Raw genomic sequence first — 25,519 nt, forward strand, 5'->3', positions numbered from 1 at the left:
CGGTTGTAAAAAGTATACATGTTTGTAAAAAGTATTCTGCTACACTGGTATTTTATTAAATAATATATTACTACACCATTTGGTTCAGAATACTTTGCCCCGTGTTTTCCACCTCTAAAATCTAGGTGCATCTTATACTCTGGTGCTTCTTATACTCCAAAAATATGGTGTTTGATACTAAGACAGGATATTCAGTAGAAAGGCTGCAATTTTTTCAGCTCCAACTTAAAAACAGATGTTTTGTATAGGTAGTCCTTGACTTACAACCATCCATTTAGTGACTGTTCAAACTTCCAATGACTGTGAAAAGTTATTTATGACTTGCACTTATGACCATCTTAACATCCCCATGGTAACATAATCAAAATTCAGGTTCTTGGCAACCAGGATGTATTGACAATGATTTTAGCATCCAAGAGTCATGTGAACCCCATTTGTGACCTTCTCAGATAATTTCCACAAGCAAAATCAATGGGAGAAGATGCATTTGACTTGTGACCCTATGATTCTCTTAATGCCTGCTGAATGTTCATTCATTTAACAGCTATGACAAAAGTTGGACAAGTCAACTTAACAAGAAGTTGACAACAGAAATTCTGGTGAGGGGCTCTTTGATGCTCTCAGAGCTTGTTTCTTGCAGGCGTTACATTACCCTAACTAGGCAACATCATCACTGCTAGTGAGAGTGTTGTTTGCTGTTAGTTTAATATTCTAATAGCTTGCCCGTCAGTGTTGGTGGGGCTGGTCTTAGAGATTCTTTGGTTGGGCTGTTTATTGATGGCTCTTTGGCAGTTTCTTGATTGGGCTGTTGCTTACTTGATTGTTGGCCTGAAGTCAACCTTGGAGATAATCTATGTTGACCTGGGTGCTGATTACTGGTGGAGAAGTGCTGGTGTCTTTCTGTTCTCTTTTGGGCTGGTTAAATGTCTCTTTTGCATATAGTTTATAGATGATGTTAATGTCTATGTGTCTGTTCTGATCTCTGTTATGGTTGTAAGGTGAGAACTACCTATAGAAGTCTTCTTCAAAATCTAGAAGTGCAGGCGCCACCTTATTCACATCACACATTCTTTGGGATTTACTCAAAAGTAGGCACAGGATTGAAGCATCAGAAGAATGAAAGAAAACCATCACCTCCATTCATTTCATAAGCCAATTTCAATAACTACTGTAAAAGCACGAAGCTGCTCACCTTCCTAATCGATACCCTGCTCCAGAGAAAGGATGAAAAACTGTCTTCGGAAACGTATATAACTCATCCTTCTTATCATCCACCTTCACATCCACCTCTTCTTTGTCACAGATCTTCTGTAACTCAAGAGGCAGCTCCCTAAGAGAAATATTTGAAACGTAAGGGGCTATTATTTTTGATTACTTAAAACCAATTGAGATGGTCTGCGACTTACAGCCATTCATTTAGTCACAATTCCAACGATGCTGAAAAAAGTAACTTATGACTTATGATTTTTCACGCTTACAACCACTGTATCCTTGTGATCATGTGATCAAAATTCAGGTGCTCGGCAACTGGCACGTATTTATGACAGTTGCAGTGTCCTGAGGTCATGTATTTGCAACCTTCTGACGAGCAAAGTCAGTGAGGAAGCCAGTTTCACCTAACAACTGGGTTACTACTTTAACAACTGCAGTGACGCAATTAACAGCTGTGGGAAGACAGCTCCCCGACCAAATTCCGACCGGTAAGGGCTCACAAAGTGGGTGTTCACCAGGTCCCGTCAGCTAAACAGTGTCAGCTAGCGGGTCTGCAGGGGAGAGCCTTCTCTGTGGCTGCTACGATTCTCTGGAACCAGTTACCTCCTGAGATCTCCACCCTACTGGTCTTCTGGAAAGCGGTAAGGACCTGGCTTTTCCGGCAGGCCTGGGGCTGTTGATCTGATGGTGGTAACCATCGAGATCCGGCCATACATGGTATGCATGAGTTTAACTGTTGTATTTAAATGGTTTTTTAAACTGTTTTTAGAGGTTTTAGTATTATTTGGATGTTTTACATTTTGGGTTGTTGAGCTGCCTAGAGTCCCTAGGGCAGTGATGGCAAAACTTTTTTTCCTCGGGTGCTAAAAGAACACGGGCATGTGTTATCGCACATGCACGAGTGTTCATACCCATAATTCAATGTCTGGGGAGGGCGAAAACAGCATCCCCTGCCTCCCGGAGGCCCTCTGTAGTTGAGAAACAGCCTGTTTCCCAACTCCTGGTGGGCCCATAGGCTCGTTTTTCGCTCTTCCCAGGCTCTAAAGGCTTCCTTGGACCCAGTGGAGGGTAAAAACAACACACACAACCCGGAGGCTCTCTGTAAGCCAAAAAAGCCCTCCCAGAGCCTCTGTGCGAGCCAAAAACCAGCTGACACATGTATGTTGGACCTGAGCTAGGGCCACAGCTCGTGTGCCAGCAGATGTGGCTCTGCGTACCACCTGTGTCACCCATGCCATAGGTTCGCCATCATTGCCCTAGGGAAGTGGCAGGCAAAGTTGGCTGCTCTATGACTTGTGGACTTCACCTCCCAGAATTCCTGAGCCAATCATGCTATCTCAGGAATTCTGGGAGCTGAAGTTCACATGTCATAGAAGAGCCAACTTTGCCTACCTTTGCCCTAGGGAGTTTGGTGGCATAGAAATAGAATGAATGAATGAATGAATGAATGAATGAATGAATAAATAAGGCTGCAAAATGGAGCAAAATTCACTTAATAATTGTTCTGCTTAGTGATGTAAATTCTGGGTCTCAGTTGCAATCACAGAGCAAGGACTACCTGTACATGATAGTTCAATATTTTGTTTTCAATTTTTTCTCCCCATTTTTTCTGTATACAGTGGTACCTCAAGATACGAACCCCTCGTCTTACGAACAACTTGTGATACGAACCCGGGGTTCAGAAAATTTTTGCCTCTTCTTACGAACTTTTTTCGAGTTACGAACCGGCGTTCGGAGACTGCTGGGAAGCCGCGTGGCTGTTTTAAAAGGTGACAGCCGGGCGGCGGGGCTTCCCAGAAGCCTCCCGAACGCCGGTTCGTAACTCGAACAAAGTTCGTAAGAAGAGGCAAATTTTTTCTGAACCCCGGGTTCGGTTCGGGAGGTTGCTGGGAAGCCCCCCAGCTCGGCTGTCACCTTTTAAAACAGCCGCGCCGCTTCCCAGCTGTCTCCCGAAGCCGAACGCGGAAGTTCGGCTTTAGCGTTCGGCTTCAGGAGACAGCTGGGAAGCGGCGCGGCTGTTTTAAAAGGTCGCAGCCGGCCTGGGGGGCTTCCCAGCACCCCCCCGAACCCCAGGTTCGGGGGGGGGGGGTGCTGGGAAGCCCCCCAGGCCGGCTGTCACCTTTTAAAACAGCCGCGCGGCTTCCCAGCAGTCGCCGAAAGCTGTTTTTTGCGGGGGGGTTTTTTGGTTGCACGGATTAATTGACTTTACATTGTTTCCTATGGGAAACAATGTTTCGTCTTACGAACCTTTCATCTTACGAACCTCCTCCTTGCACCAATTAAGTTCGTATCATGAGGTATTACTGTACTGTATAATAATGAAGCATCTCCATATACAAGACCAGTTTTGAATTTAAATGTCAGTATATCATACTTCGTCTATTGAAACCAGTCAGCAAATATATTACTAAACAAACATGAAATCCATTTTTTAAATTTGTCTTTCAAATATCTCAAAGAAGAGTATCTTTTTTTAAAAAAAGTTTGGATTGATGCACATTTTGAATAGACACTACATCCAAACCTTTGCCCAAACTGGGCAGTCACTTCAGAGTGTAATGTACAGACCCCATTAATAGAAATCTGACTTGCCCCTTTTTAATGGAATCCAAGAAGCGCTGGTTTGCAACATCTGTGTAACTTCGGAGTTCTCCATCATTTATTGTAAAGCCATTTTTCCATAATGTAATAATTGTATCAACCTGTATAACACAAATTACAAATTACCATTATATCAAGAGCTAAGCCACACCATTTATGCAAGAATAAATGTATAAACATATGAGCAGTACAACATCACAAAGATCAGTCCAAAATGCCTGTGTACACCACATCTTTCATTATGCCTTTTGATGCTTGCAAATTTTCCTTCTGTCTAACCATGTCCTTTACTTCACTCATTACTTTCTTTATTAAATTTATAGACTGCCCCTCTCACCAATAAGGTGACTCTGGGCCGATAGCCTATTAGCTTCATCCAACTGTGACTTATGGCGTCTGCTTCCCTTCACCCATTCTTCATGTATTTATTCATTCATATACAAACATTTTTGTATTTAATGCACTTTCATTCCTCACTTATTTGTTCTTGAATTGTTCTCCTGTTTTACCACCAATGCTTTAGAGAACCTAAATCTACTGCATTCGACTTACTCTTAAGTTCCTGTTAACGTGTCCAGTTCTAACTTCACCAAATAATATAGAGGCTATTATTTCCTTTTAACAGAACATATACTACTCATTATTTTTCTACCAGCATTTGTTTATTTTATTTATATGCTGCCCAATCCCACAGGACTCAGTTTACATATAGTTGTTTCTTAATGACCGTAATAGGGACTGAAATCTCAGTCGTTGAGCCAAGTGCTAATTAAGAGATATGTCACACGACTGCTTTACTCAAGAACTACAATCTCAGCACTACTGGGTGTAGTTGTTAACCGAACTTGCAGACTGTTAAGGAAACAGAATCCCAAGTAAGGAATGGAGGATGCCTGAGGGGGATGGAGAGAGAGGCCTAGCACTGGCCACATACCAGTATCGCTCTCTGCTCAGGGTTTGAAAATCCTCCTTGCTGAAATTTCAGAGAAAAATATGGACTTTCCACGGAAGCCGGCAAAGAAATTACAAATGGCGATCACAAGGTGGAGGTGGTGGTGGTTGTTGTTGTTGTTATTATTATTATTATTAGATTTGTATGCCGCCTCTTCTCCGAAGACTCAGGGCGGCTAAAGTTGTGGGATCCTGGACAACTGTTGTTGTTAATTCAAACAGTTGTTCATGAGAATTTCCTTTCTCTTAAAATCTCTCTACTCTTTCTCATTCTGCTGTACTACAAAAATTAAGCTGCTTGTTGTTCTTTTTGCTTTTTATGCCCACCTTTTAAATTGTTCTTTCAAACTCAACTATTACATCAATATATTTATTTCTAAAGTCACAGTGCTGACTGCATCACATGGTCTAGCAGCCACAGTAGATCATTTAGGGTTCTCAGTCAAGAATATGACTATGTATAAAACAAATTCACACCATTATGTCCCTGGAGAGGGGCAGCATACAAGTCTAATAAAATAATAATAATAATAATAATAATAATAATAATAATAATAATAATAATAATAATAATAATTGGCACAGATGATCCACTGGAACCTGTGCCGGAACTACCATTTACCAGTGGCAAAAAACTGGTGGAATCATAAGCCCGAAAAAGTGGTCGAAAATGAGCAAGCAAAACTATATATAATTAAAGAGCACTCCACAGACAATATCTGTCTAGTAGGAGATTTTAACGGTATAATTAATCCCGAACTGGATTATAAAAATGACAAGATGACCAAACAAAAGAAAAGAACATTACCGAAAGCTTTCTTTGAATTAATTAAAGAACTAAAATTGAAAGACAGTTGGAGAGATAGAAACCCCAATCTTAAAAAATATACCTTCTATTCCGATAGGCACCAATCTTGGTCAAGATTAGATATGGTTTGGGTAACAACAGAAATTAATACCAAAATTTATTCGACAGAGATCGATTCCAGTTACATCTCAGACCATAATGCACTCAAAGTAATTTGGAAAGGCTCTAAACAGTGTTGCAGATGGTCTCTTCAAAAATCCATATTAACTCAGGAAGAGTTTAAGGTAAAATTCCAAACTGAAATGAACTATTTCTTCCAAGAAAACCCCAAAGATCATACAAATCTTCAAAATGTTTGGGACACAGCCAAAGCTGTTATCAGAGGGATAGCGATTTCATATATGGCCAAAGAATTTAAGCTAAAAAAGCAGAAATCGGCTAAATTAGAGGAAGATTATAGGGCCTTAGAAGAAGAACTCCAGAAATTTCCCCAAAAAAAAGAAATTAAACAAAACATGCTACAAATCAAACATCAACTAAATCTAATAGATCAACAAAATTTGGCACAACAAATTAAAAGAACTAACCAATATAATTTTGAAAATGCCAATAAACCTAGCAAATGGTTAGCCAATAAACTCAGAAAGCAAAAAGAAAAGAAACTAATAAATTGTCTTAAAAACAAAAATGGGGAACTATGTCACGACCTGGAAAGGAAGAAAAAGATCGCTGGCGATTTCTACAGCAAACTTTACGAGTATGCCGATATTACACAAAATAACACTCAAGAGCTAAAAATGCAAGAAATTTTAGAACAGGCCAAACTACCTAAAGTTCCACAAGATATGGTCAACATAATAAATAAACCGATCACTGACACGGAATTAAAAGAAGCAATTAAAAATCAAAAAAACAATAAAGCACCAGGGCCGGATGGGCTTCCCGTAGAACTATATAAAGATCTGCCTATAGAAATGGAAAAGGCCCTGTTAGAAACACTGAATGAGGCCTTAGACCAGTGATGGGCAACCTTTTGAGCTTGGTGTGTCAAAATTCGCCAAAAAACCAAGCATAACTCGGGTGGTGTGTCACCTTGAGAAAAAAAGTTTGGACAAAACCCCCCTCTTTTCCTCCCTTTCGCCTATTTCTCTCTCTCTCCCTCTTTCTTTCCCCTTCTCTCTCCATCCCTCTTTCTTTCTTCCTTCCTCTCTTTTTCCTCTTTCTCTCTTTCTTGCTTTCTCTCTCTCTCTTTCTCTGTCTCTCTTGCTATTTCTCTTTTATTCTTTCACTCTCTCTCTTGCTTTCCTTCTCTTTCTCTCTTGCTTTCTTTCTCTCTCTTTCTTTCTCTCTCTCTTGCTTTCCTTCTCTCTTTCTCTCTTGCTTTCTTTCTCTTTCTCTCTCTCTCTCTTCCTCCCTTTCTCTATTTCTTTCTTTCTTTCTCTCCCTTGCTTTCTCTCTTTCTTGCTTTCTCTCTCTTACTTTCCTTCTCTTTTTCTCTCTCTTTCTTGCTTTCTTTCTTTCTCTCTCTGTTTCTCTCTTTCTTGCTTTCTCTCTCTCTCTTGCTTTCTCTCTCTTTTTGTCTCTTACTTTCCTTCTCTCTTTCTCTTTTTCTCTCTCTCTTGCTTTCTTTCTCTTTCTCTCTCTCTCTCCCTCTCACACACACACAATCTTTCTCTCTCTCTCTCCCTTGCTTTCTCTCTCTCTCTCTCTCTCTTGCCTTCTCTCTCTCTTTCTCTCTTATTCTCTCTCCTCCTTTTTCTCTCTCTCTTTCTCTCTCGTGCACCATGGCAGCAACAGAGAGAGAAAGAGAGATGGAGAGTGGAGAGAGAGTGGAGGGCGGCTTGCCGGTCCGTGGCCCCCTGGATCAGCGTCCCTGCATGGCCCCAGCGCAGACTCCGCCATCGCCTTCGCCTCCGCCTAAGAGGCAGCAGCCACATTCACCCCTTTGCCCTCCCAGGTGTCCATGGAGCTCAGCGCCTGGCCACGCGCCGCCTCCGCCTCCCGGTAGCGCGCCAGACATCTACCTGAGGAACAGGTGGTTGGGCGCCACGAAGGGCGACGCTTGAAGGCCACCATGGCGCCGTTGTTGTCATCACGGCGCAAAGCCAGGCAGTCCCGGATCGCTCGCTTCTCCGGCCAGCAAGCCGGCTGCCAGGGAAAGTGGCGCGATTTTTAAACGCGCGCTTTTCAAATGCGGCGCTTTCCTGGGCAGCCGACTTTGCTGGCCGGAGAAGGGAGCGATTCAGGACTGCGTGGCTTTGCGCCACTTCAAAAATTTCTGCCGGGGGAGGGGGTTCCTAATGGCTGTGCGGGCTCACAATGGCCGGCGCCCTCCCACCGGGCCCCAAAAGCTCACGTGCCATCACCGCCAGGGAAGCTCCAGCCGGGCCGGGCTCCTATTCTCGCTCTTCGCACGTCCTTTTTTTTTTTTTGGTGCTCGGAAATCAACAACGCGGATCCTTTAAGAACCTGCGCTTGCGCTCTGCCGGCTTTTTCCTTCCCGGGCTGGGTGGGGGGGAGGCGAAGGAGGCGCGGGCTTCTCCAAGCAGCAATGAAGGTGAAACAGGAGGGAGGGGTGAGAGTGAGGAGGCTTTTTTTTTTTTGGCTCGCGTCGCGTGCGTTTGGTGCATTCTCTACGAAAGTTTCTCCAGCGGCCGCGTGTCACTAAAAATGGCTACGCGTGTCAGTGCTGACACGCGTGTCATAGGTTCGCCATCACTGCCTTAGACAGAGGTAAAATCCCAACTTCATGGACAGAAGCAAACCTAGCGTTAATTCCAAAAAAAGATACAGACCATACAGACATATCTAATTATCGCCCGATCTCTCTTTTAAACGCCGATTATAAAATCTTCACCTCTATCCTAGCGAATAGAATCAAAGGATTTCTAAACTATTTTATACATTCGGACCAAAATGGTTTTCTTCCCGGGAGACAGCTTAAAAATAATATCAGAATTGTGTTAGACACACTGGAGTATTATGAAGTTCATAACGAAAAACAAGTGGCGCTAATTTTTCTTGATGCCCAGAAGGCTTTCGACAATGTGTCCTGGAAATTCATGATTAAACAACAGTGGTCCCTCGATTATCGCGAGGGTTCCGTTCCAGGATCCCTCGCGATAATCGATTTTTCGCGAAGTGGCGGCGCGGAAGTAAAAGCACTATCTGAGCATGCGCGATCTTTTTTTTTTTAAAAAAAATGGCCGCGCATGCGCAGATGGTGGGGCGACGGCAGTTCGGAGGCTGGCAATGGTTACTTTCCATGCCGGCCACCCCCCCCCCGCAGCGCCTCCGGGCTCCTCGGCGCTACAACCCGCCCGCCAGATTCGCCCCTCTCCCCGATTCGCCCCGTTTTTTTGCCCTGTCCAAGTTGCTGGCTCTCAGTGAGAAGTCTTCATTTTGTGATTGCAAACTTATTTTTTTAACGGGGGGGTTTGTCCTAGCCAAGTTGCTGGCTCTCAGTGAGAAGTCTTCATTTTGTGATTGCAAACTTATTTTTTTAACGGGGGGTTTGTCCTAGCCAAGTTGCTGGCTCTCAGTGAGAAGTCTTCATTTTGTGTTTGCAAACTTATTTTTTTAACGGGGGGGTTTGTCCTAGCCAAGTTGCTGGCTCTCAGTGAGAAGTCTTCATTTTGTGATTGCAAACTTATTTTTTTAACGGGGGGGTTTGTCCTAGCCAAGTTGCTGGCTCTCAGTGAGAAGTCTTCATTTTGTGATTGCAAACTTATTTTTTTAACGGGGGGTTTGTCCTAGCCAAGTTGCTGGCTCTCAGTGAGAAGTCTTCATTTTGTGTTTGCAAACTTATTTTTTTAACGGGGGGGTTTGTCCTAGCCAAGTTGCTGGCTCTCAGTGAGAAGTCTTCATTTTGTGATTGCAAACTTATTTTTTTAACGGGGGGTTTGTCCTAGCCAAGTTGCTGGCTCTCAGTGAGAAGTCTTCATTTTGTGTTTGCAAACTTATTTTTTTAACGGGGGGGTTTGTCCTAGCCAAGTTGCTGGCTCTCAGTGAGAAGTCTTCATTTTGTGATTGCAAACTTATTTTTTTAACGGGGGTTTGTCCTTGCCAAGTTGCTGGATCTCAGTGAGGACAGTTTTAGTTTGTGATTTCTAATTTAGTTTTTAAGCAGCTTTTTTGGGCTGGCCAAGTTGCTGGATCTCAGTGAGGACAGTTTTAGTTTGTGATTTCCAATTTAGTTTTTAAGCAGCTTTTTTGGTCTGGCCAAGTTGCTGGATCTCAGTGAGGACAGTTTTAGTTTGTGATTTCCAATTTAGTTTTTAAGCAGCTTTTTTGGGCTTGCCAAGTTGCTGGATCTCAGTGAGGACAGTTTTAGTTTGTGATTTCTAATTTAGTTTTTAAGCAGCTTTTTTGGGCTTGCCAAGTTGCTGGATCTCAGTGAGGACAGTTTCAGTTTGTGATTTCCAATTTAGTTTTTAAGCAGCTTTTTTGGTCTGGCCAAGTTGCTGGATCTCAGTGAGGACAGTTTTAGTTTGTGATTTCTAATTTAGTTTTTAAGCAGCTTTTTTGGGCTTGCCAAGTTGCTGGATCTCAGTGAGGACAGTTTCAGTTTGTGATTTCCAATTTAGTTTTTAAGCAGCTTTTTTGGTCTGGCCAAGTTGCTGGATCTCAGTGAGGACAGTTTTAGTTTGTGATTTCCAATTTAGTTTTTAAGCAGCTTTTTTGGTCTGGCCAAGTTGCTGGATCTCAGTGAGGACAGTTTTAGTTTGTGATTTCCAATTTAGTTTTTAAGCAGCTTTTTTGGTCTGGCCAAGTTGCTGGATCTCAGTGAGGACAGTTTTAGTTTGTGATTTCCAATTTAGTTTTTAAGCAGCCTTTTTGGTCTGGCCAAGTTGCTGGATCTCAGTGAGGACAGTTTTAGTTTGTGATTTCCAATTTAGTTTTTAAGCAGCTTTTTTGGTCTGGCCAAGTTGCTGGATCTCAGTGAGGACAGTTTTAGTTTGTGATTTCTAATTTAGTTTTTAAGCAGCTTTTTTGGGCTTGCCAAGTTGCTGGATCTCAGTGAGGACAGTTTTAGTTTGTGATTTCTAATTTAGTTTTTAAGCAGCTTTTTTGGGCTTGCCAAGTTGCTGGATCTCAGTGAGGACAGTTTCAGTTTGTGATTTCCAATTTAGTTTTTAAGCAGCTTTTTTGGTCTGGCCAAGTTGCTGGATCTCAGTGAGGACAGTTTTAGTTTGTGATTTCCAATTTAGTTTTTAAGCAGCTTTTTTGGTCTGGCCAAGTTGCTGGATCTCAGTGAGGACAGTTTTAGTTTGTGATTTCCAATTTAGTTTTTAAGCAGCTTTTTTGGTCTGGCCAAGTTGCTGGATCTCAGTGAGGACAGTTTTAGTTTGTGATTTCCAATTTAGTTTTTAAGCAGCTTTTTTGGTCTGGCCAAGTTGCTGGATCTCAGTGAGGACAGTTTTAGTTTGTGATTTCCAATTTAGTTTTTAAGCAGCTTTTTTGGTCTGGCCAAGTTGCTGGATCTCAGTGAGGACAGTTTTAGTTTGTGATTTCTAATTTAGTTTTTAAGCAGCTTTTTTGGGCTTGCCACGTTGCTGGATCTCAGTGAGGACAGTTTTAGTTTGTGATTTCTAATTTAGTTTTTAAGCAGCTTTTTTGGGCTTGCCAAGTTGCTGGATCTCAGTGAGGACAGTTTTAGTTTGTGATTTCTAATTTAGTTTTTAAGCAGCTTTTTTGGGCTTGCCAAGTTGCTGGATCTCAGTGAGGACAGTTTCAGTTTGTGATTTCCAATTTAGTTTTTAAGCAGCTTTTTTGGTCTGGCCAAGTTGCTGGATCTCAGTGAGGACAGTTTTAGTTTGTGATTTCTAATTTAGTTTTTAAGCAGCTTTTTTGGTCTGGCCAAGTTGCTGGATCTCAGTGAGGACAGTTTTAGTTTGTGATTTCCAATTTAGTTTTTAAGCAGCTTTTTTGGTCTGGCCAAGTTGCTGGATCTCAGTGAGGACAGTTTCAGTTTGTGATTTCCAATTTAGTTTTTAAGCAGCTTTTTTGGTCTGGCCAAGTTGCTGGATCTCAGTGAGGACAGTTTTAGTTTGTGATTTCTAATTTAGTTTTTAAGCAGCTTTTTTGGGCTTGCCAAGTTGCTGAATCTCAGTGAGGACAGTTTCAGTTTGTGATTTCCAATTTAGTTTTTAAGCAGCTTTTTTGGTCTGGCCAAGTTGCTGGATCTCAGTGAGGACAGTTTTAGTTTGTGATTTCCAATTTAGTTTTTAAGCAGCTTTTTTGGTCTGGCCAAGTTGCTGGATCTCAGTGAGGACAGTTTTAGTTTGTGATTTCTAATTTAGTTTTTAAGCAGCTTTTTTGGTCTGGCCAAGTTGCTGGATCTCAGTGAGGACAGTTTTAGTTTGTGATTTCTAATTTAGTTTTTAAGCAGCTTTTTTGGGCTTGCCAAGTTGCTGGATCTTAGTGAGAAGTCTTCATTTTGTGATTGCAAACTTATTTTTTTAACGGGGTTTTTTTTCCTTTTTTGGCCCTGCCTTGATGACGTCACACAAACTGACGTGTAGCATTGCTGGTTGGCCGAAATCTCGGCCAATCAGCTTTGCCATTGCAATCAGTTTGCCCGGTAATGGTGATACAGCAAATTTTCAGCCAATCAGCGTTGAGATTGCTGATGGGCAGAAATCTCGGCCAATCAGTGTTGTTTGCTCAGAGTGCTTTGCTTTGAAAGTTTTGCAACTTTTGCAGCCGTTTCTTCGAGCCGTTTCTTCGAGCCGTTTCTTCGAGTCGTTTCTTGCATCTCTGTCTTGGTGTTGCTGTGTGTTGCATCTGTGTTTTGGATCTGTGTCTGGGATCTGTTTCTTGGATCTGTGTCTTGGAGGTGTTTGTGAAGACTTCTCTGAAGATGGCACCTAAACGTTCCATGCGTAGTGGAGGCAGCGATGTTAAAAAGACCCGGAAAATGCTGACAATCAAGGAGAAGATTGAACTGTTGGACATGCTGAAAGCGGGACAGTCTAATGTAGAGGTTGGTCGCCATTATGGGATCAACGAATCGACTGTGCGATACATTAAGAAAGATGAGAAGAAGATAAGGCAAACTTCTCTGATATCATTCAACAAGGCTGCAAAAAGAATGGTGACGCCTAGAAACAAACGCCTTATGAAGATGGAAGCTGCTTTGTCTGTGTGGGTAGAAGACTGCAGAAAAAAAAGCATTGCTTTGGATACGAACACTATCCGAACCAAGGCGCAGCAATTGTACAACCGTCTTGAAGATGCAGATGGGGGAGACCCAGGTAAGGGCTGGTGTTTTTTATATTTAAGTGTTTTTAAAGGAAGGAGGGGGGGAGAGAAAGGAGGGGGGGGAGGGAGGGGAGGGAAGGATGGAAAGAAGGAGATAAAGGAGGGAGGGAGGGAAGGGGGGAGAGAAAGGAGGGGGGGAGGGAGGGGAGGGAAGGATGGAAAGAAGGAGATAAAGGAGGGAGGGAGGGAAGGGGGGAGAGAAAGGAGGGGGGGAGGGAGGGGAGGGAAGGATGGAAAGAAGGAGATAAAGGAGGGAGGGAGGGAAGGGGGGAGAGAAAGGAGGGGGGAAGGATGGAAAGAAGGAGATAAAGGAGGGAGGGAGGGAAGGGGGGAGAGAAAGGAGGGAGAGAAAGGAGGGGGGAAGGATGGAAAGAAGGAGATAAAGGAGGGAGGGAGGGAAGGGGGGAGAGAAAGGAGGGAGAGAAAGGAGGGGGGAAGGATGGAAAGAAGGAGATAAAGGAGGGGGGGAGGGAAGGGGGAAAGAAAGGAGGGGGGGAGGGAGGGGAGGGAAGGATGGAAAGAAGGAGATAAAGGAGGGAGGGAGGGAAGGGGGGAGAGAAAGGAGGGGGGGAGGGAGGGGAGGGAAGGATGGAAAGAAGGAGATAAAGGAGGGAGGGAGGGAAGGGGGGAGAGAAAGGAGGGAGAGAAAGGAGGGGGGAAGGATGGAAAGAAGGAGATAAAGGAGGGAGGGAGGGAAGGGGGGAGAGAAAGGAGGGAGAGAAAGGAGGGGGGAAGGATGGAAAGAAGGAGATAAAGGAGGGGGGAGGGGAGAAAGGAGAGGGGGAGGGATGGAGGGAAGGACTGTATGCTTTCATTCAAGTCACTTCTCTCTCCCTTTCCTGTCATTCTCTGTAGGTGAAGGCGCTGATGACCCTGAAGACCCCCAGCCGTCAACATCTTCTGCTTCTTCAGCCTCAGCCCCAGCCACATTCACAGCAAGCAAAGGGTGGTTCGATAAATTTCAACGGCGCTATGGCCTGAAGAGTGTGTCATTGCACGGAGAAGCTGCCTCAGCAGATACAGGTGCAGCAGAAAACTTTGTCCAGCGCACGTTTAAAGACCTAATTGCAGAAGGGGGCTACCTTCCAGAACAGGTGTTCAACATGGACGAAACAGGCCTGTTCTGGAAGAGGATGCCTTCAAGGACTTTCTTGATGCAAGATGAAGCCAAAGCCTCTGGCTTTAAGGCCATGAAAGATCGAGTGACTTTGATCATGTGCGGGAATGCAGCAGGCTTTTTAATGAAGCCAGGGCTAATCTATAAGTCACGAAATCCAAGAGCCCTCAAGAACAGAAACAAGAATTCATTGCCAGTGTACTGGATGCATAATCCTAAAGCATGGATTACAAAACCCCTCACGCGGGACTGGTTTCACCAGTGCTTCATCCCACAGGTGCAGGTGTATTTGGCTGGCAAAGGACTTGATTTCAAAGTGCTTCTCCTAATGGACAATGCTGGAGGCCATGATCACCTGGAACATGAACGTGATGGGGTGCAAGTCGAATTCTTGCCACCAAACACCACATCGCTTATCCAGCCGATGGATCAAGGTGTTATCCGCGCATTTAAGGCACTGTACACGCGCAATTCTCTTGCAAGCATTGTGGAAGCAATGGAAGCTGATCAAAACTTCACATTGAAGGCCTACTGGCGTCAGTACACAATTGCATCTTGTCTGAAGAACATTCAGAGTGCCTTGACAGATATGAAGACACAGACAATGAATGCCTGCTGGAAGAAATTGTGGCCAGAAGTGGTGCATGCTCACAGGGGATTTGCTCCCGAAGAAATTCAAGATGCTGCAGTCCAGAACTCTGTGAAGCTGGCACAGGCAGTGGGTGGAGAAGGCTTCGTTGACATGACACCAGAGGAAGTCAATGGTTTGCTTGATGAGCATGGCCTACCGCTGACAGACAAAGATCTGGAGGAGCTGACCAGGTCAGCGAGTGAAGAAGAGGAGGGAGCTGAAGAAGCTGAGGAAGAAGAAGATGTTGGCCTAACGCTTGAGCGGCTTGCAGAAGTGAACAGAGCTGCTGCAAATCTCCAACGCATGGTGGAACTTTGGGATCCCCACATGACTCGCTCTTTACAATTTAAGGCCTCCCTTGACAACACCATTGCACCATACAGAGCCATGTTAGCCAAGGAAAAGAAAAAGCGCCAACAACTGCCCATAACTATGTTTGTCACGAAAACCGCGAGGTCTGTCACACCATCACCTGCAGCGTCCATTGTAGACATGGTGATAGAAGAAGATCCCGATTTATCCTAGTTATGCTTACACACACCCCCAAAAAAATGTACAGTAAATAAATATTTTTATTATTTCTATCAGGATGACTAAGTGTGTTATTAAATGTGTACAGTACAGGTACAGGTACAGGTGGAGGTACAGTACAGTACATTAAGGGGATGGGAAATGGTAATTTGTGGGTTGAAAGTGTTGGGATTGAGTGGCATAGAGAAGAATGAATGAATGACTGAGTGAATGAATGAAATTCAAACACAGGTGAGGGCTGGGGGTTTTTATTCTGTCATTGCTTAAGTGCTTTTTAAGGGAGGGAGGGAGGGAGGGATGGAAGGAGGACATGAGGGCCAAAAAAGCTGCTTAAAAACTAAATTAGAAATCACAAACTAAAACTGTCCTCACTGAGATCCAGCAACTTGGCAAGCCCAAAAAAGCTGCTTAAAAACTAAATTAGAAATCACAAACTAAAACTGTCCTCACTGAGATCCAGCAACTTGGCAAGCCCAAAAAAGCTGCTTAAAAACTAAATTAGAAATCACAAACTAAAACTGTCCTCACTGAGATCCAGCAACTTGGCCAGACCAAAAAAGCTGCTTAAAAACTAAATTGGAAATCACAAACTAAAACTGTCCTCACTGAGATCCAGCAACTTGGCCAGCCCAAAAAAGCTGCTTAAAAACTAAATTGGAAATCACAAACTAAAACTGTCCTCACTGAGATCCAGCAACTTGGCCAGACCAAAAAAGCTGCTTAAAAACTAAATTGGAAATCACAAACTAAAACTGTCCTCACTGAGATCCAGCAACTTGGCCAGCCCAAAAAAGCTGCTTAAAAACTAAATTGGAAATCACAAACTGAAACTGTCCTCACTGAGATCCAGCAACTTGGCAAGCCCAAAAAAGCTGCTTAAAAACTAAATTAGAAATCACAAACTAAAACTGTCCTCACTGAGATCCAGCAACTTGGCCAGACCAAAAAAGCTGCTTAAAAACTAAATTAGAAATCACAAACTAAAACTGTCCTCACTGAGATCCAGCAACTTGGCAAGCCCAAAAAAGCTGCTTAAAAACTAAATTAGAAATCACAAACTAAAACTGTCCTCACTGAGATCCAGCAACTTGGCCAGCCCAAAAAAGCTGCTTAAAAACTAAATTAGAAATCACAAACTAAAACTGTCCTCACTGAGATCCAGCAACTTGGCCAGACCAAAAAAGCTGCTTAAAAACTAAATTGGAAATCACAAACTAAAACTGTCCTCACTGAGATCCAGCAACTTGGCCAGCCCAAAAAAGCTGCTTAAAAACTAAATTGGAAATCACAAACTAAAACTGTCCTCACTGAGATCCAGCAACTTGGCCAGACCAAAAAAGCTGCTTAAAAACTAAATTGGAAATCACAAACTAAAACTGTCCTCACTGAGATCCAGCAACTTGGCCAGACCAAAAAAGCTGCTTAAAAACTAAATTGGAAATCACAAACTAAAACTGTCCTCACTGAGATCCAGCAACTTGGCCAGACCAAAAAAGCTGCTTAAAAACTAAATTGGAAATCACAAACTAAAACTGTCCTCACTGAGATCCAGCAACTTGGCCAGCCCAAAAAAGCTGCTTAAAAACTAAATTGGAAATCACAAACTGAAACTGTCCTCACTGAGATCCAGCAACTTGGCAAGCCCAAAAAAGCTGCTTAAAAACTAAATTAGAAATCACAAACTAAAACTGTCCTCACTGAGATCCAGCAACTTGGCCAGACCAAAAAAGCTGCTTAAAAACTAAATTAGAAATCACAAACTAAAACTGTCCTCACTGAGATCCAGCAACTTGGCAAGCCCAAAAAAGCTGCTTAAAAACTAAATTAGAAATCACAAACTAAAACTGTCCTCACTGAGATCCAGCAACTTGGCCAGACCAAAAAAGCTGCTTAAAAACTAAATTAGAAATCACAAACTAAAACTGTCCTCACTGAGATCCAGCAACTTGGCCAGCCCAAAAAAGCTGCTTAAAAACTAAATTAGAAATCACAAACTAAAACTGTCCTCACTGAGATCCAGCAACTTGGCAAGCCCAAAAAAGCTGCTTAAAAACTAAATTAGAAATCACAAACTAAAACTGTCCTCACTGAGATCCAGCAACTTGGCCAGCCCAAAAAAGCTGCTTAAAAACTAAATTAGAAATCACAAACTAAAACTGTCCTCACTGAGATCCAGCAACTTGGCAAGCCCAAAAAAGCTGCTTAAAAACTAAATTGGAAATCACAAACTAAAACTGTCCTCACTGAGATCCAGCAACTTGGCAAGCCCAAAAAAGCTGCTTAAAAACTAAATTGGAAATCACAAACTAAAACTGTCCTCACTGAGATCCAGCAACTTGGCAAGCCCAAAAAAGCTGCTTAAAAACTAAATTAGAAATCACAAACTAAAACTGTCCTCACTGAGATCCAGCAACTTGGCCAGACCAAAAAAGCTGCTTAAAAACTAAATTAGAAATCACAAACTAAAACTGTCCTCACTGAGATCCAGCAACTTGGCAAGCCCAAAAAAGCTGCTTAAAAACTAAATTGGAAATCACAAACTAAAACTGTCCTCACTGAGATCCAGCAACTTGGCCAGACCAAAAAAGCTGCTTAAAAACTAAATTGGAAATCACAAACTAAAACTGTCCTCACTGAGATCCAGCAACTTGGCCAGCCCAAAAAAGCTGCTTAAAAACTAAATTGGAAATCACAAACTAAAACTGTCCTCACTGAGATCCAGCAACTTGGCCAGACCAAAAAAGCTGCTTAAAAACTAAATTGGAAATCACAAACTAAAACTGTCCTCACTGAGATCCAGCAACTTGGCCAGCCCAAAAAAGCTGCTTAAAAACTAAATTGGAAATCACAAACTAAAACTGTCCTCACTGAGATCCAGCAACTTGGCCAGACCAAAAAAGCTGCTTAAAAACTAAATTAGAAATCACAAACTAAAACTGTCCTCACTGAGATCCAGCAACTTGGCAAGACCAAAAAAGCTGCTTAAAAACTAAATTAGAAATCACAAACTAAAACTGTCCTCACTGAGATCCAGCAACTTGGCAAGACCAAAAAAGCTGCTTAAAAACTAAATTAGAAATCACAAACTAAAACTGTCCTCACTGAGATCCAGCAACTTGGCAAGGACAAACCCCCCGTTAAAAAAATAAGTTTGCAATCACAAAATGAAGACTTCTCACTGAGAGCCAGCAACTTGGCTAGGACAAACCCCCCGTTAAAAAAATAAGTTTGCAATCACAAAATGAAGACTTCTCACTGAGAGCCAGCAACTTGGCTAGGACAAACCCCCCGTTAAAAAAATAAGTTTGCAATCACAAAATGAAGACTTCTCACTGAGAGCCAGCAACTTGGCTAGGACAAACCCCCCGTTAAAAAAATAAGTTTGCAATCACAAAATGAAGACTTCTCACTGAGAGCCAGCAACTTGGCTAGGACAAACCCCCCCGTTAAAAAAATAAGTTTGCAAACACAAAATGAAGACTTCTCACTGAGAGCCAGCAACTTGGCTAGGACAAACCCCCCGTTAAAAAAATAAGTTTGCAATCACAAAATGAAGACTTCTCACTGAGAGCCAGCAACTTGGCTAGGACAAACCCCCCCGTTAAAAAAATAAGTTTGCAATCACAAAATGAAGACTTCTCACTGAGAGCCAGCAACTTGGCTAGGACAAACCCCCCCGTTAAAAAAATAAGTTTGCAAACACAAAATGAAGACTTCTCACTGAGAGCCAGCAACTTGGCTAGGACAAACCCCCCGTTAAAAAAATAAGTTTGCAATCACAAAATGAAGACTTCTCACTGAGAGCCAGCAACTTGGCTAGGACAAACCCCCCCGTTAAAAAAATAAGTTTGCAAACACAAAATGAAGACTTCTCACTGAGAGCCAGCAACTTGGACAGGGCAAAAAAACGGGGCGAATCGGGGAGAGGGGCGAATCTGGCGGGCGGGTTGTAGCGCCGAGGAGCCCAGAGGCGCTGCGGGGGGGGGGGTGGCCGGCATGGAAAGTAACCATTGCCAGCCTCCGAACTGCCGTCGCCCCACCATCTGCGCATGCGCGGCCATTAAAAAAAAAAAAAAAAAAGAGATCGCGCATGCGATAGTGCTTTTAGTTCCGCGCCGCCAAGCACGTATTTTTTAAAAAAATTTTTTTTTTAAAATCGCGATATAGCGTTCGCGAAAAACGAGATGGTAGCAATTGCTGAAAAATCGCGATATAGCGTTTCGCGAAGATCGAGATCGCGAAACTCGAGGGACCACTGTATATGGAATTTGGTCCCAAATTTATAAATGCAATAAAAGCCATCTACTCTGTCCAATCAGCCTATATTATTCTCAATGGGGACACATCGACAAAAATCTCTCTTTACAAGGGTACAAGACAAGGATGCCCACTCTCCCCTTTATTATTTATCTTAACCCTTGAAGTACTAACGAGAATTATTAGAGACAAGGAAGATATAAGGGGATTAAATTGCAAGAAAGAAACCTATAAACTCCAAGCTTTTGCAGACAACCTGGTATTCATTTTAGAAGATCCTTTAGACTCAGGTCCCAAATTATTAGAAGTCCTGGAAGATTATGGTGCAGTGGCAGGCCTCAAAATAAATAAAACCAAAACCCAAATTCTAACCAAAAATATGCGACAATCACAGAAAGATATATTATCAGCTAAATTGGACATTCAAATAACTACAAAAATTAAATACCTCGGCATCAATTTGACAAACAGAGTGTCTAGCTTAAAATCAAACAACTATGATACTCTAATAGACCAAGTACAAGCAGACCTGTCAAAATGGAGGAACCTACAACTTTCCCTACTTGGGAGGATTGCAGCCATCAAACTGAATATATTACCCAAAATTCTGTTTTTATTTCAAACAATCCCCATACAATTAAAACAGGTTTTTTTTAATAATCTGACTAAAGTAACTAACAATTTCATTTGGCAAAACAAACGCCCCCGAATTCGACTGAAATATTTACAAGGTAAGAAAGAAGAGGGAGGACTGGCTCTTCCAATCTGGAAGGATTACTATATTGCCGCTTCCTTGGCATGGACAAGAGAGTGGATGAGTCTAACTAATACTAGACTTCTTAGCTTAGAAGGCCACGATCTCCATTTAGGGTGGCACTATTATCTCTGGGACGAAAAACCGACAACCCATAAATATTTCTCTAACCATTTGATAAGGAAATCACTAATCAACACTTGGAAAAAAATTAAAATTAAATTATATAAAGGAACCCCCATGTGGTACGCCCCGTTAGAAGCCTACGTACATCCAAATTTATATAAAAGAAACAATATAATAAGATATAATGACATTCTAAACTCAAATGGAACAATTAAAACAAGGCTAGAACTAGAAAATTTGGGTCAAAAAGTGGAATGGTGGGAATACCTCCAGATCCAATCTAAATATAACAAAGACAAAAAAATATCTGGGATAAGGAAAAATGCCCTTCTAGACAAGCTATGTATAGGCCCTCAAGAAAAGCTAATTAAAAATTTCTATTGTTACTTAACTTACAATGATTTGGACAACTTTAATATAAAAATTAACGTTAAGAAATGGAACCTGGACCTCAAAAACGAAATTAAAGAGGAGGAGTGGCAAACACTCTGGACTAGGAATTATAAATTGACTATCGCCACTTCCTATAAAGAAAACTTGATCAAAATGTATTATCGATGGCATATTACCCCAATCAAGCTAACTAAATCAAACAACAAACTCTCTCCAAATTGCTGGAAATGCCAACGAGAATTGGGCACCTACTTCCACTTATGGTGGCAATGTACCAAAGCAAATTTATTTTGGAATAAGATCGGAATTTGGATCGATGAAATGTTAAATTTAACACTTGACAAAACTCCTGAATGCTTTTTATTGGGCATAATCAGACAAAATCTATCGAAATCCCAAGTACACCTAATCATTCATTTAGTAACCGCAGCTAGACTTTCATATGCGCAGTGGTGGAAGAACGAAGAATTACCCCCAAATGAAGTAATAATTAAAAAAATATTATACTGTGCAGAAATGTCAAAATTGACTTCACAAGTTAGAAATGAATCCTCGGCTACGTTCAACGAGTGTTGGGACCCTTTTTATAACTGGCTAGGAAGCAAAAGCGTGAACAATAGGCTATAAGATTGTGATTTTTGACTACACTTCGAACTGTTACAAATCTGGTATAAACCATTTTATTATCTCATAAAATAACACGAGACGTTATATATATTTAGATATGTAGATTTATTATTATCTGTTAACTTCTCCGCAATGTGTTTATTTCAACTCTGGCATTGAACCCTTCTGATACAATCCTCGAAACATGGTAATGAGCATATACAATTTGACCCAATTTTCGTTCTCAATACAACTCCCCCGTTTACTCGCCGACACTTTTACTCGTTTTGTCTATAGGTTTTTCTTTTGTTTTTCTTTTTTCTTTTTTTTTTCTGTACTGTTTGTCCTTATGTTTCGAATTGTATCTTATGTTGTATTATATGATGTAAATGTTTTCATTTTAATAATAAAACAATTTAAAAAAAAAAAAAACTACTGTGGGACTTCCGAGTTCAGACTGACCGAATTCTGAAGCATAACACACCGGACATCCTGATTGCAAAGAAAAAGAAAGTATGGATCATCGACATCGCAATCCCAGGGGACAGCAGAATTGAGGAGAAGCAGCTAGAGAAATTAGTGAAATACGAAGATCTAAAAATCGAGCTGCAACGACTCTGGCATAAGCCAGTGAAAGTGGCCCCAGTGGTACTTGGCACGCTGGGCGCAGTGTCAAAGGATCTCATTTGAAAACCATCGGAATGGACAAAATCTCCATCTGTCAATTGCAAAAGGCCGCTTTACTGGGATCGGCAAACATAATTCACCACTACATCACACAGTCCTAGGTGCTTGGGAAGTGCCTGACTGGTGATGAAATAGGAAATCCAGCATAGTGATCTCATTTGCTGTGTTGTATTGACATCATCATCATCATCATCATCATCATCATCATCATCATCATCATCATCATCATCATAATTACAACACACACACACACTCACTCTCACTCTCTCTCACACACAACCATCACAGAAAATCATGTGTTTTTGTCTTACCTTCTGATCAGTGTTCACTAAACTTTCTATTTAGAGCCGGGGTGGCGCAGCAGGTAGAGTGCAGTACTGCAGGCCACTAAAGCTGACTGTTAGATCTGCAGGTCAGCAGTTCAAATCTCATCACCGGCTCAAGGTTGACTCAGCTTTCCGAGGTGGGTAAAATGAGGACCCGGATTGTGGGGGCAATATGCTGGCTCTGTTAAAAAGTGCTATTGCTAACATGCCGCTCTAAGTCTAAAGAGAAGGGCGGCATAAAAATCGAATAAATAAATAAATAAATTTATTCTCACACATGCTTGACTTCCATCATACACCATTCTTACTGCCCTCACCAGTCATCCTTTCACTTCATAAATATAGAAGATATTCCATAATTCAAGCCTATAGTATTCATTTCATTACACATTTTCCTAACTCAAAGACACACAGTAGCTTTCTTTTCCACATTAATGCGCAATGATGCTAAATGACATGAAGAACATTAATCTGATCTGTAGTCTCTGGCTTCACTGTACTTCCCAAGTGTTGTTAATGAACAATACAGAAAAGATGATAATCAGCATTTTGGCAAATACCTTTTCTGAGGACACTTATCAAATCAATTTGTAGGTTTTGCATTAATTCTTGCTACTTTCCTGTTTATTAGGAGAACAATAAGAGAATTTCTCACTGTCATCCATAGATTCACATCTTCACAAATATACTGAACACCAGCTATTTAATCATAATCTGACCTAAATCAGAATCCAAACAGCACACGTCCAATCTGTATATGTTTTAGCCTGTGCTGTGCATATCTCAGCTTAGCTTTTTCCTTCTTATCTTCTTTTTCCTACTTAATTTTCCTTTCTTTTTTGATTGTTAATTGATTTCAGGGGGAAACGCTACTGCTTAAATTAAAATTGCTATAATTTTTAAATACCATGTCTTGCAACCCGCATCCATTTACTTTAGACTTACCTTAGCCTGCTCTGAACACACGGACCCAACTTTCTGAGCTTCTTCAAAAAGGCTATCAACACAATCATCAGAATTATTCTGCTTTGTACCATTCTGAATTTGGCCATCAGTTTTGGGTTGGCAAATCCTGCAAAGTAATGGAAAACTCACATAAAATGTATTGTTTGAATTAAGCATAGCCTACAGGTTATGCTTGGTAAATTTGCTTTTCACAGAACTGTTAAAACATTTCAGAATACTGTATATCTATGTGTACTGTATTTTTAGTAGTCCTTAGTTTAATAAGATCATTCCAGTTCAACCCAACCCAACCCAACCCAACCACGAAGGAGTAATTTCTCAATGCCAAATACAGTTCTAGTAATCCTGAGGGCAGCATGTTGGAAAAGGCTAATCTAGCATCATGAAAGCATGTCACTCTCTTTTTCTCTGCCCAATCAACTTCACAAGGTCATTGTGAGAAAAATAGGAGGTAGGAGTATTAGATATACTCACTTTCAAGTTATATATAAAAAGGAAAACATAAAAATCTCCTCCTCCTCCAGTAAGATAAACTATATCACACACAACACAACAGCCCCCCTTCCCCCCTGCCCGGTCTATTTTAGTGTGTCATTTGTTAGTCCCGAATCTCTTTATTTATTAATGGAATTGAAATTAATCTAAAAACCATCTGGGTGATAGTACTGCCAAACTATAAATATTTCTACTTGGGTTAAAATGTTCTTTGCCACTGTAGATACATCTGGAATGAAATGCCTTCATCTTCTTCCATGTTGTGTGTGGTGCCTCTAAAACAACAACTGTTAAGAGTTGCAACATTTGTCTGAAAGACATCTGGGGATTTACAATACTGGAGTCAGTCACCACCACTGCCATTCAGCTCTTTGCCAGGGAAGGAATGAAAAGGCTAGGCAACGTGGAACCCCCAAAATCCCTCAGTAAAGTGATTTGTGCCCCATGCTGTGTGTAGTGCTACTTGTTGAGCAACTCCACTCTTTCTTCTCTGACACTTGAAGCACAGCTTTGGCTGCTGTTACCAACTAATAATACAGTGAGTGCTCTGCATTTACTACTACAATGGATGCTGGCTGTATCAGTTGGACATTTTTACTGGAAGTTTTCTGCAAGATATGATGCTTATTTGTGAATTATAGCATTTAGCATTAGCTCTTAGATTTATATACCACTTCATAGTGGTTTACAGAGAGTCAGCATATTGCCCCCAACAATCTGGGTCCTCATTTTACCAACCTTGGAAGGATGGAAGGCTGAATCAACCTTGAGCCTACTGAGATTCAATCTGCCAAACTGCTGGCAGCCAGTGATCAGCAGAAGTAGCTTACAGTACTGCACTCTAACCACTGCACCACTGAGGCTCTCTAGACTGTGGCTGGAAGCCTTGCTCAGTTAACATGAGATCCTTGTCTCCATGTTATTTAATAGGACATAATAATAATGTCCGACGTAATAATATAATTGATGGAACTGCTTATTTACCGTAGTGGTGTTTGTAAAGAATGTTGAGTAGATCTATCACTTCATATTAATTTTTAATTTTTCTCCAAGATACTGCATATGGCAGCCCCTGGTCTTCTGATATATGATGTAAGGGTATCTGATCATTCAAGCTGTCAGCCTATCTACCACAGCTTTCTTAACAGCTTATTATCTCACTATAGCACCATATAATTAAGCAATTATTTTGATTGAAAAAGATCGAAGTTGTACTCTCGCGGTATATAAAAAAATATTTTCATTTATTAACACAGTGTAACAGAGTGAAGCAAGAGAAAAAGCAAATAGTCCTTTCAAGTTTGCTTGCTAGCATATGTGCAATCAAAGAAATACTAAGGAAATATTTTATTCTCCTGGAAAATATAGTTACAGTTATCAAGGGGATGGAAACACAATCTGTCTTTTCTTATAAGCAGAGTTGTTATTGTTTTTTAAAACAAAACTTTTTCTCTACCTAAATCTTCAGCCAAGAGCAACTCCATTCTTTAATGGCATGTGTAACTCAATAATTTATTATAAAGGAGAAGAGTTAATAATTCCTCCAATACAAATTTTATCACTTGCCTAATTCTACAGCTACAGCAACCTGTTCATTCAGGACTGTAGAAAGCATTGAAAAGAAAATCTACTGCTATGAAAAAAACATTTAAAACTGAACATTAAATAAAAGAAACAGAAACCTTAACTAATACCTAATAACGAAGGAAAGCTTTCTTATTTTGATCGCATTAAATACAATCTATCAGAAGTCGATTTATAGTCTTCAGCATTAGGAGATTGTGAGCGTTGAAGC

At 41.4% G+C, this 25,519-nt stretch overlaps 2 protein-coding genes across 7 annotated transcripts in view; one reads left to right on the forward strand and one right to left on the reverse strand.

Annotated features, from left to right (window-relative positions):
* Positions 1-25,519, reverse strand: part of UBXN2A (UBX domain protein 2A) — a 48,255-nt gene that overhangs the window by 4,750 nt on the left and 17,986 nt on the right. For all 6 annotated transcript variants that reach the window (XM_070738520.1, XM_070738502.1, XM_070738511.1 and 3 more), the window contains exons 3-5: positions 23,209-23,335; positions 3,805-3,914; positions 1,193-1,330 (exon numbers count right to left, since the gene is read on the reverse strand). In XM_070738520.1, the coding sequence (XP_070594621.1) occupies positions 1,193-1,330; positions 3,805-3,914; positions 23,209-23,335 (375 nt within the window). The remainder of the gene's footprint in view (positions 1-1,192; positions 1,331-3,804; positions 3,915-23,208; positions 23,336-25,519) is intronic.
* Positions 12,493-15,115, forward strand: LOC139160506 (tigger transposable element-derived protein 1-like). The gene is made up of 2 exons (XM_070738459.1): positions 12,493-12,828; positions 13,691-15,115. Exons 1-2 carry the CDS (start codon positions 12,528-12,530, stop codon positions 15,106-15,108), a joined length of 1,719 nt encoding a protein of 572 aa, XP_070594560.1. The 5' UTR covers positions 12,493-12,527; the 3' UTR covers positions 15,109-15,115.

The sequence above is a fragment of the Erythrolamprus reginae genome, chromosome 1 (genome assembly GCF_031021105.1).
Source record: "Erythrolamprus reginae isolate rEryReg1 chromosome 1, rEryReg1.hap1, whole genome shotgun sequence".
Classification (NCBI taxonomy): Eukaryota; Metazoa; Chordata; class Lepidosauria; order Squamata; family Dipsadidae; genus Erythrolamprus; species Erythrolamprus reginae.